This window comes from Nymphaea colorata, chromosome 11, assembly GCF_008831285.2.
Source record: "Nymphaea colorata isolate Beijing-Zhang1983 chromosome 11, ASM883128v2, whole genome shotgun sequence".
NCBI lineage: Eukaryota > Viridiplantae > Streptophyta > Magnoliopsida > Nymphaeales > Nymphaeaceae > Nymphaea > Nymphaea colorata.
This window is the reverse complement of record NC_045148.1, coordinates 8,755,816-8,767,233: the sequence shown is the minus strand read 5'-3', so window position 1 is coordinate 8,767,233 and position 11,418 is coordinate 8,755,816. Positions and strand designations below refer to the sequence as shown.

General features: G+C 39.2%; 3 protein-coding genes across 3 annotated transcripts; 1 reads left to right on the top strand and 2 right to left on the bottom strand.

Annotated features, from left to right (window-relative positions):
- Window positions 1-2,352: 2,352 nt before the first annotated feature.
- On the bottom strand, window positions 2,353-3,270 carry LOC116264533 (uncharacterized). Its single transcript, XM_031644823.2, has one exon. The coding sequence runs from the start codon at window positions 3,198-3,200 to the stop codon at window positions 2,475-2,477; it is 726 nt and encodes a 241-aa protein (XP_031500683.1). The 5' UTR covers window positions 3,201-3,270; the 3' UTR covers window positions 2,353-2,474.
- A 2,649-nt stretch (window positions 3,271-5,919) lies between these two features.
- Window positions 5,920-8,618, bottom strand: LOC116264626 (aspartic proteinase nepenthesin-1-like). Its single transcript, XM_031644954.2, has 2 exons — window positions 7,571-8,618; window positions 5,920-6,339 (listed from the first exon to the last, which is right to left on the bottom strand). The coding sequence occupies exons 1-2, from the start codon at window positions 8,587-8,589 to the stop codon at window positions 6,015-6,017; spliced, it is 1,344 nt and encodes a 447-aa protein (XP_031500814.1). The 5' UTR covers window positions 8,590-8,618; the 3' UTR covers window positions 5,920-6,014.
- A 2,119-nt stretch (window positions 8,619-10,737) lies between these two features.
- LOC116263535 (calcium-binding protein KIC-like) lies at window positions 10,738-11,412 on the top strand. Its single transcript, XM_031643274.2, has one exon. The coding sequence runs from the start codon at window positions 10,867-10,869 to the stop codon at window positions 11,242-11,244; it is 378 nt and encodes a 125-aa protein (XP_031499134.2). The 5' UTR covers window positions 10,738-10,866; the 3' UTR covers window positions 11,245-11,412.
- Window positions 11,413-11,418: the final 6 nt, after the last annotated feature.

Sequence of the window (11,418 nt, the reverse complement as noted above, 5' to 3'; positions counted from 1 at the left end):
ATGACACCAACTGCAATCATGAGCTGAAATGCACTTTAGAAATAACATTCTAAGTCCCTGATGTCAGCAAATTGTATGATATGCCGAGAAAAAAAAATATCTTAATGTCAATCAACAATATGTACAAGGAACGATTAAAAATCAAAAGTAACATATAGACTTGCTACTTAGACAAAGCTTTTGGGTATGCATGTTCTTCCTGGCACATATGCATAGACAGGTTTTCAGGAAAAATGAACAAACATGATCAAGTCTTGAAACATTTCTGCATCATGAGTTCTGAGGATGAAAATATTGATAAGAAGCGCTTATACAATAGACAATAGTGTTTTTGTCACAAGCTTTGGCAATCCTTAGACTATCAGTCTAGACACAATGATAGCAAGATCTGGATCCTCTGCTAAATCCCAGAAGCATATTTCTGAGAACTAGTCAGCTGTTTCTAGATGGCAGCTCCTGTAAACAGACCTAGCATCAACTAGACAGTTTCTCCAGCACTCACTTCCTCACCATGTTTGTTCCAAGATCACTTTAATTAACATCATAATGAACTTTTCTTCCTTTTTCCTTCCTCAAAATTTAGCAAGGTGATGTTAGGCAAAACCAGATTATGCCAAGAAGTGTGCCCCAGGTACTGAGCTCTCAACCTTCTTCAACTTGAAGGTATTAAGTTTAACACCCAGATTGAGTGAATGGATCTCCTGTTGGCTAGTAATATAATAACCTTTCATACTAGCGGTAACTGCTAGATTATATCCCCATGGTTACAGCGAAACTGCCATCAGTGAGACAACTCCAAATTGTTCTATGTCAGTGCTGTGTGTCCAAATCAATCACACAGTATCAGACCTCCAAATCAACTGCATATTAAATCTGACTTATGAGTATTTGCTATGACATTGCTAGTTAGCACCCCTTCAACTAGTTGGAACTTCGAACTCATGCTAATGATCAAGAAAAGCAAGCAGGAAGCATTTTACAACAGTTCCAGAAAAATGTAAAACAATAACAAGCAAAGAAATGGGCCTACTCCCATGTTACATATAAATAGCATAACTTTGCAAATCCTTAGGCAAATATATATATATATTTGTTTTTAAATTTCCAATTTAGCTTTTTATGGCCTATACAGATCGACACAGGCTGATGCATGTTGGCAATATGAATCAGATTTTAAGGGTTCTGAATTTATCATACAGTATGGAACCTAGTATGTACAACATTGATCAGATTTGCATTTTAGCAAGCATAATTGAAGCTCATAGAAGCAGTTCAAAAGTCTTGTCTTAAATTTCACCAAAATTTTGAAATATGCAAACCTGTATTAGTTCATGATTCAGACCTAGCTATATTATGAATTTAGATAATTATGTGCACATATCTCAGACAGTTGACACAGACAATTAATGCAGAGAGATCCAGATACATCTCCAAGCATAGCTCAACACGTTTTTGTTACTCAATCCAAAGTTCCAAACACAGTATGTCATCGTCACTTATTCATTACGAGTGACCCTTTGGTTTGAAACTTTGAACCTTGAATAGACTTCACAAAAGAATTATGATCTTCTATCGCCAGGTTTCTAGCCTGCTATCAGCTGCTTACGGATCAAATAAGTATACCAGTGGTGGAAGAAGTAGAGTTGTTTCCGGGTGGACAGTTCAAACAGTGGTCCTCTACGCTAGCAAGTACCTTTCAATTGCCTGACAAGCACATATCACACATGAAAATTGTGTAAATTAACTCTCTCCCCGGAACAATTATAATGCCTGCAAGGTTATAAATCTGCAACATATGCATACACACACACACACAAACAAACACATATACAAGCAGATCTACATATAAACGAGAGAGAGAGAGAGATGACCACTGAGGTATATCACTATATCAGTTTATGGTCATTTGTACTTCTTTTGCAAAAGTGACCATATAAGATCGCTGTTATAAAAAACAACGTCATAAGAACCGCTTGATTAAAATACGCAGTACACGTTTTTATAGTGATTCAAGACCAATAGCCTATAATTTCCACAGCATTCTGGCATTAGAAAATCAAACTTTTTACCCAAAAAAAGAAACATGGTTTAACTGTTGAAATATCTACTCAAGGCAAATGGTTTTCATTTGAAAAGGTATATGTAGAATTACGATAAGACTCAGAAAGCGTAACTCTGTTTTTATGTGTGTGAATGTGTCTCTGCATTTTCACTGTTCGAAGAATGCATTCGTTTCAAAGAGGAATATGACTGAAATTCAAAGAGGAATATGACTGAAATCGATTAACCTATCACAGAATTTCGGATGACTTGCACGAATCAGGTCAATTTCACGTCCCATTAGAATATAGCTTCACAAAGAAAACCATTCCAATTGCACAAATTCGAACTAATTTTCTGTTTATGGAAATCAAATAATGAATAAGATGTACAAGGAATCGGAATGACGGATACAAACAGAAGTTCTTCCCATTTCAAGGATGCATCTTCTTCCTGAACACAATCTCCACCACGTCCACTCCGACCAACGTGGCATTAGTAATACTGACCACCTCCGATTTCCCAAAGAGCAGCTTGACAGCCCCCATCGTCTCTCCGGAGCATGGCCTCTCCAATGTCACGACGAGTACGCCACCGGGCCTGACCGTCCGCTCCATTTCCTTCACGAACCTGGCCGGGAAAAGCGCATCGGCAAGACGAGCGCTGAACGCGAAGTCGAAGACGGAATCGAAGAAGGGGAGGTTGTGAGGGTCGGCCCGGCTGACGAGGGGAGGTGAATCGACGATCTCGACGCCTGTTACGTCAGCGAGGCCTGTCCCCTCAGAGAGGGCGGCGACCTCGTGACCGGCACCGGCGGAGACGCAGAGGGCGCGGGAGCTATTGCGGAGTAGACCTCGGGAAGCGAGGGATCGAAAAAGCGAGGCGAGCGAATCAACGCGACGGCGCCATTCGCGCGTGGAGCGGAGACGCTCGGCGCGGCGGTCCGGGGAGAGGACGTCGCGGCGGCGGGCTTCGCAGGAGGAGCGGGGGAAACGGAGGAGACTGGAGCGGGAGGAAGCGGGGAGTCGGTGGTGGTGGTGCGGGGTACTGCAGAAGGTGCGAGGGTGGGTGGTAGAGAGGAAGATGAGGGCGACGGAGGTGGCGACGATTGCCGCACAGGAGAGCTTGTTCAGCAGGGCGTGGGAGACGCGGAACTCCATCCCATCACAGCGGCGCAGTCAGGGAGAGAGAGAGGGGTGAGGCATAGTTGGATCTGCAATGGTAAAAGGCTTCCTCAATCCGCACCACACTGAACGTGCCCATGTGACGAAACATAGAGAGAGAGTGTGTGTGTGCGCGCGCGTGTGTTGTGAAAAAGTACAAAAAATTCTAACTGTGAAATATGAAAAACACCACAAAAATTATGAAAAAATTATAAATTCCATACAAAAAATATAATTCTTAAAAAAAATTGTGTTGGAGTGGAGCTTGATCTATAATTGATACCCTTTCTTACTTTCTACTTTTTTTATAAGGACATTTATGTCATTTTCTATTTTGTAGGTTTTGTCCTAATCTCATGCTTACCCTCTCATGCTTACCACGGTGTTGTTTGACTTGTATTCTTTAATTTTTTCTAAATACCGAAAACTGTTTAGTATGGCAGTCGTGGGTGGAAAAGAACATTGTCTCTAAACCAAGTAAATCTTAGTATGTTCTTTTACTTTATTGTTCTTTTTTTTCTGTTCTTGGTGCATTAAGAGAGTGTGGTTTCTAATAGGTTGCTTGGAGGAATGCGACACTATTGTAGTTGAGATGAGAATTGTCCTACCATCTCAAGTAGGAGAGCGGACATCCTAAGTATGTACTTGGCTTTTGTAGTTAGATGACAGTAAATAGAATGCAGTTGGCATTCTTCACATTTATATGACATTTAAAGCCGGAATTGATTTGATGGCTGGAAGGGGCCACAACTGAACCTGATTATATGCACAAGTTCCTGTTCCTATACACCATGTCATTTACTCATAAAAGTGGGTTAGAGACCCAATGCAAGGGTCATAGGTAAAGTTGATATGCTTTAAAAGGTAAATCTTTTTCAACCTATCCGCTTACCTCCTTTGTTTTGAAAAGTTAATGCAAATGTGTCATAAGTATAGTAAGTATGTCTTAAAAGGTAAATCTTTTTCAACCTATCCACTTACCTCTTTCATTTTAAAAAGTCAAATTCATTATAATATTTTTAAAAACTCTAATTTGGTCTATGAAAGGTTTGAGAACTACAACAAGACAGCCCTACAAACAAAATTTTTAGTCAATCAGCCTTAGAAAGTAGTGGAAGCGATTCAAGTGAACTACTGAGTGATAGAATTAGCTACGGGAAAACCAAGTACTCAACCTAATTGGGCCCCCTTGTTCCGTTGTCATTATCATGATTTTCTATGTAGTTAGTAACCGGTAAAAATGGAAAATGGGTAGTGAAAGCCTTTTAAACAAAAATTTGTGCACTTATTATAGAAAATAGAATATTATTATTTCAACGTGCAAATCTTAATAAGTAAAATTTGACGTAAGCTTATATCAAATCTGACCCATTGACATCCTTAATGGTCTAATACTTTAACTTTGAGATGTCATTTTAGTAAGAACCATAGCTTTTGAAGTTTTAAACGGTAAAGTTTTTTTTTTTTTTGTGTAAGTTTGAAAAATACAAAAAAAAATGAAAAAGTGATATTTTTTGATAAATTAAAAAACTAAAAATATGAAAAAAATAAAATAAGTAAGAAAATAATAACACAAACATCAAAACATCAAAAGATAAGTAGATTTACAACAAATAAAAAATAAAAAATAAATTTGGCATTAAAAATGACAAAAATGAAAAAAGTGAAAAAAATCAAAAAATGTGTTAAAAACGCATTTTTTGTTTTCTACGGTTTTTTTCAAAAAAATGCTTTTCTTTAAGTTTTAAATGGCATTTCATTTTCTCATGTTTTTTTCACATTTTTCTTAAAATAATGCGTTTTTTTGTGACTATTGTAAGAACATTCTAAATGTTACATGAATGAGCTTCAAAAATTGGGACAAATTCATGTTACTAAAATAAATTTTTAGTAAATATGTCTTAACTTTTATGTCAGACACTCACAACAGGTTCCAAATACCAAATGATTCTTGAGAATTTAATTTTCATTTCTTAAGAAGTACAATCTGCATCCTCGGCAATAAGAAAATCCAATTTTGAGTGTCAATGCAAATGGGAAAGAGTTTCCCAGCTTCTCTGCTTGCACTTCTTCCAAATGAGGTTGAAGTTCGAACCCAAGTTTCCTGGGGTCCCGCTAATTAACAGGAACCAACCTGCTAAGTGGTATGGACGTGGCTTTGGAATCGGACCTGATCGGACCTGATCTTTCGATACAAATGGACAAGTTATTTAAATTACAATGGACAAGTTATTTAAAAAATTGTTAATATGGAAATCAATTTCCGTCGAGACTATGTGCAATTTTTCCGTGAAATCAAGCAAAAAAGAATTTTAAATTTTCTAATAAATCTACAAATGATGTTGAGGATTTAAACAATAGACAAGATATCTCAATTTTGATAACTTGTAGTTGTTGGCATATATATATATATATATATCTTTTGCCATACCAAATCCTACGACCACTAAATAAAATTTTTGAAAATTTTTAATAGGGGCTATTCCTATTTTTTCAAAAGTTTTATGTTGGTCAAATAAAAATTTTGAAATATTTAATAGGTAAAATTTAAATTTCCAAAACTTGAACAGGGGAGACATGGCCCCTGCTGGCTCCCTCCCCCTCAACGAGCGAGTCGTTATTAGTGACCCTTTCATTAACCTCACACTGATACATTCATAATTTCATAATGACACACACAGAGAAAGAGTATGAAGTTGAACAGTTATTGACTATATATTGGAGGAAGCACCTTTTGCTTATTATATTTATAGCATGTAATGTGTGGCAAAGTACACCATATGCAGAAAGAATTCATACATGGTGGGAACTTCACAATGTACTACATTGTGTAGGTGTGAAAGTGATCATGTTCCTCCCAAGATCAAAGCTGACAAGGAAGTTCTGCATTGTTGTGGCACCAATAAGGTTCACATTGGCTGGAGTTGGAAGAATGGCCAAACAAGACAACTGCTTTACTGAATCAACTGCAATATAGTTTTCTGCAGGCACTTGCAGATCGCCGCCCTCAAAATGAAATGTGAGAGTGGGGATGGAGATCGAGTCGGGTAAGCCTTGGAAGCAGGTCTCCATATCCAGGGACGTTGTATTCACAGATGGTTTACCAATTTCCTGGATGAACGCCGCCTTCAGAAGACTGTCATCAAGATCAAACATTATTAGCAATAACTATACATAATCAGGGATCTTACCAATATAAATAGTCTAATGATCAGCACCAGTTATTATTCACCGTGATGTACATGAGAAGCTTCCAATTATGAAACAACTGGCTGTTCGTTGCCTTTTATATTTCATGCAAATTCTCTTTTCTGAGTTAACTATATGAGAAGTGTCATGGCCAGCAGATGGTAGACAAGGATATTAAATATCTCGTGCTTTTGAGTTTGTGTCCGTTCTGTATTCATGCGTCTTCCTTGTTCTCTAGGTAAATTGGAATGCTATATCTTCGTAGTAGACAATTAATTCACTATGGCTTGATATTTTAAATAGTTTTTTTTTTCCAAGAAATGTCTTGATTTAGAAAACTCAAGCCAATGAGAATAAGGGTGAGAGAATTTCATCTCCAATAACAGCGGCATTATCATTTAGCTAGGTTGCAGAAGTAGTACGATATAGACGAAATTATTCGTCTGCATCTACGATACTGAAATTAATTAACAACTTCCATGTAAATTAATGACAATACCAAGCTGCAAAAAGTATAATAATTGAATTGAACTGCCTTCATGCAAATGAAAAACGCAGAATCCAAATAACTTTTCAAGATTTCGATTGCAAATTAAAGATAAAGCCCAAACCAATGCCAGCACATCTAGCCAACAGATTGAGCTTTCTTTACTAAATTTGCTTCATGGGAGTTAGACAAATTCAGGTCTGATATCTAACTTGTCGAGCAGATGAATAAAATCGGTAGGTAGGTTGGCAAGCTTGCTAAAAACTATTTTGAGGAGGAAAGATCCCCTCATTCTCTATGCACTTGATATCATATGTTCGCGTCCACTCAAACGGGAAGACTTTAATATCATTCCAATCTAATTTTATGTGCAGGAATTAGATAACTGCAAAAGCAATTAACTGGTATTTTCAGTCCAATTTAATCGTATCAAGAAAAGAGAAATGGTTTTACAAACGAGGGTGAAAAATAATATTAGAGAACCAAAAATACAGTATACATATAGGATCCTATTCAAGTTTTGTAGTAGGGATCGAAAGAAGATACTAGCTAGGATATTGGCTTTTCTGTCGTGGCACGCTCAATTGAGCTCATCGTATTCAAATGTGATCTCATCGAATTCCTAGGATGCAAGATCCTTTACTATGCAGAGGCCAAGGAAAGAAAGAAAGCCAAGGGAAGGGGTTCATACCTGTATGCCTCTTCAGCAAGGCCTGTAAAAGTTGAGCCTGAGTCAACAACAACTCCCCCGCTTCCATCAGAGCTGAACTGGAACACAGACTCTGGGATGGGGAGGCGCTTCCCGCCGACACTGATGCCATGCAAAGCGACATAATAGTGTTCAGGACTTGCAGGATTTACCAACAATTGAGTACTTGTTGAGGCATCCGATGTGATCGAGTGACTGCTGGGTCCAAGCTTGAGCTTGCTTTGGTTGGAAGCATTATACCCACCCAAGCAGTAGGAGAATTGGTGATCAATCAATGATCCCAACTGAGAGACGAGAGATAAGGGCCCTCTGTTGAACCCAACTACTGCAGCACCATAGCTGTCGAAGCCGTCAGCCCTAAAGCTACATCCAAATCCGATGTTATTAACTGTCAGGGAGCCGAAGGTGAGAGTCTCAAAACTGAGAGTTCCCATACTGGCTGATGAGTCTGCATACTGCGCCATGTAGGCACAATCGGTACCATTACAACCAGTAAAAACACTATTGATGTTGCAGAGTGAGTTGTTGCATGGAACTGTTGAATAGGAGGAGGAGCTTTCCGGATCAAAAATGGGCAGGTCTTGCGCGTCTGTTGGATGAAAGCACTTAGCCCATATAAGAGTACTGCCTGTATCCATGGCGGCCGAGAAGGAGGTTGGCGGAGTTCCGAGTGCTAGACTCATAAGGTACTCTCCATTGAGGCCGTGTAGTGGCGTGTCGAGAGTTGTTGCTTGTTGACGAAGTGGCACTTTCTTTCTGTTCTGCATGTGGTGGAGAGCCCGGTGATGGGTTCGGCGTATGGCCGCATGTATGTGTTGCTGGTAGGTTAAATTCATGTGGGCATCTACGTGCAAGAGCTCGATGACGAGGCCGGCTGTGGCGGAGATGGTGGTGGTGGTGGTGGTGGTGGCGGAGGAGGAGGAGAAGGGGAGAAGGTAGGTGGTGAGGAGGAGGATGAGGAGGAAAGATGGGAGGTGGGGCAGCCTTGGTGTAACTTCCATGGCGCTTTCTGCAATGGTGGATCAGCTGATGGTGGTGCTGATGCCGAGAAAGGACGCAATGAGGGAGACTTTATAGGCACAGGAAGAGTGATGAATGTTGGAATGGTGGCAGTTCATTCCTATAATTAGAATGACAACTGCATGTTGCTATGAGTTCGTGTGGCATGAATTGGTTTGGACACAACAAATGCTCGTTGCCTTGCGATAAGTGCTTTCTTTAGGCGTTTCAATCAACAAGAAAACATTCAGAAACAATCTTAAGTTTGGAATGTTTACCCAAAGAACTTGGGGTTGGACCCATCTCAACCCGCCCGACCCGAGAAAGGGAGGCTCGAGCCACCAAGGGTGGGTGTCCGGCCGGGCCGCTGTCGGGTCGGCCTGACCCGATTGGGCCGCCACCGGCCCGGCCGGGCCCAACCCGATTGGGCCTGGGCCTGGGCCCGAAAAAACCCGGCTCGACTCGTTTAAATTTAAAAAATATTTTTTTAATTTTTTTGTTTTAATAATATATATTTATTATTAATAAATATATTTTATATTTAAAAAATTATTTTATAATTAAAAAATTATTTTTAGATTTTAAATTGGCCAAAACCGAGCCGAGACCCGGGCTCACCAGCCCTACGCCCACCCTTAACCAAAATGGGCACTCAAATTCCAATCTTTAGCTTAATCGGTCATGAGTCTCGAAGAAAGGTACTCTTAAGCTCATTTTTTCTCTTAAGCTCATTTTTTTGTATGAAAAATTCTACTAAGTTGTCATAAATACAAAACTTCGAAAATTCATAAAAATGACAGTTGCCAGCCTTTACATCCCACCAATCTAGCACACAACTCTTGTACGCCTTAAAAGTATATGGGACTTTTTTGGTAATTTTAAAAGATGTTTTTTATAAACTTTTTTTTAACTTTTTTTTATTTTCATTTTTGTCTTTACAAAATGGGTTTTTTAAAGTGTGAACTAAATTGGGTTTTTTGCAGAGAATCTTGTGAAGTGACAATGTTACTCACCATGACAATATAACAAAATTTGGTTTTTGCATATAATCTTGTAAAATGACATATTCAAATAATCGGATGAATCGAATCACAGTTAACCTTAGGTGAAAACCAATAAAATGTTGATATTGTGTATATTTTTTGAAAATATGAATGCAAACCATTTAAAGAATAAAAACATTTAAAAAGGTTGAGCAAGAATAATTAAAATACGACGTGTGAAATTACGAGATGATTGAGTGAAACTGAATGAATTTACCATCAGTTCTGCACGGAACACTTCATGGGTACTCTCTTTACCAATCATCTTAGTTCAGGTGCCTTTGCACTTGTTCTACCAATAACTATGGTACTATATATATTTTTTTAATTTACCTTGGTTTAAGTTCTTATGAGAAGCATAATTCTTTTTTACAATGTAATTTATGAAATTTATTTCCCGTTCCACCATAGCATTGTTTGGCAGCTGAGAAATTTGTTATTGTTCTTTGCCTGACAAACTCGTCATATACTTGAATTTCAACATTACAAGATGGTCTGAGAAATTGAAAAAAAAAAAAAAAACTCATACTTTATTTGACTAAATCTCTCTACATTTTGTTACAAACTGAAAATCTAGCTGACAGACATGTGGCATACGTGGTCAACACAGCATTATTCATTAATTTCTTTTTATAAGTTCACTTCATAATTTTTTTGTCTACCTGTGTGCTTTTCTTTCTAAATTTATTATTTTTATATTATGTTCGAAATTTCATCCTAGATCATAAGAAGTTACCCATATGAAGGTGAGATGAAGAATTTGAGTATTATAATGAATCACTTCCCATATTGAACGTTACCGGAGCCGAATCGGTCTTGAACATGAAGTTTTGACAATAAAATAAATCGAAAGAGAGATTGAACTGTTGAACATATGGTTCGACTCGGTTCGCAGTCCTTTTACTCAACTTCAATCATATAGCAAAGAGGGGATGCCACGTCGTTTGGAAATGACATGTTTCCCCCTTGGTGAAGGTTGGTATCTTGGAATTTTGGAAGACGCAGCTTCAGAGAAGCAAGTGAGAGAGAGGCAGAGCCTGAAGATGTGAATTCAAATGGAAGCCAGCAACCGTCCACCGACTCCTTCCCATCTGTAATTTGGTTGGCATTAATAAACTCGGTTTCTTCCTTCCTAGAAACCAGTCTTTCAGATCACAGCTTCTATATTAGATCGCCACTCTCTTCCCCTTTCAATCCCATATTCGTGATCTCTTAATTGAATCCCTCCATTTTGCAATGCAGAACAGAGAGAGTTCCAGGAACATGGTTGAAGAACAGACGTTCCAGGATTTCTTGCCCCACATGGCGGAAAAGCTGGGGGCAGACGGTCTGATAAGCGAGCTCTGCAACGGCTTCAGGCTGATAATGGATCCGACGCGCGGGTTGATCACTTGGGAGAGCCTGAAGAGGAAGGCGGAGGCGCTGGGGATGGAAGGGATGACGGAGGAGGAGGCGAGGGAGATGGTGAGGGAGGGAGACTTGGACGGCGACGGCGCTCTCGACCAGATGGAGTTCTGCGTCCTCATGGTCAGGTTGAGCCCGGGGTTGATGGAGCGGCTGTGGAGATCCGTGGACGATTCTCTCTCAAGGCAAATCATCGATCTGAATCGATAGTTTTCTTTCTTCTTCCGGTCGATTGTTGACAGAGACATCTCTCTCTCCGTCTTTCGTGCTGTCTTTCTTACGCCAATTTTTGTCCTTTTGACGTGCTCTTTGCATGCCGGGAGAGACACATTCATGTTCATATTATATTACCAATAGTGCGTCATATTTGTTTCTTCTCATCGT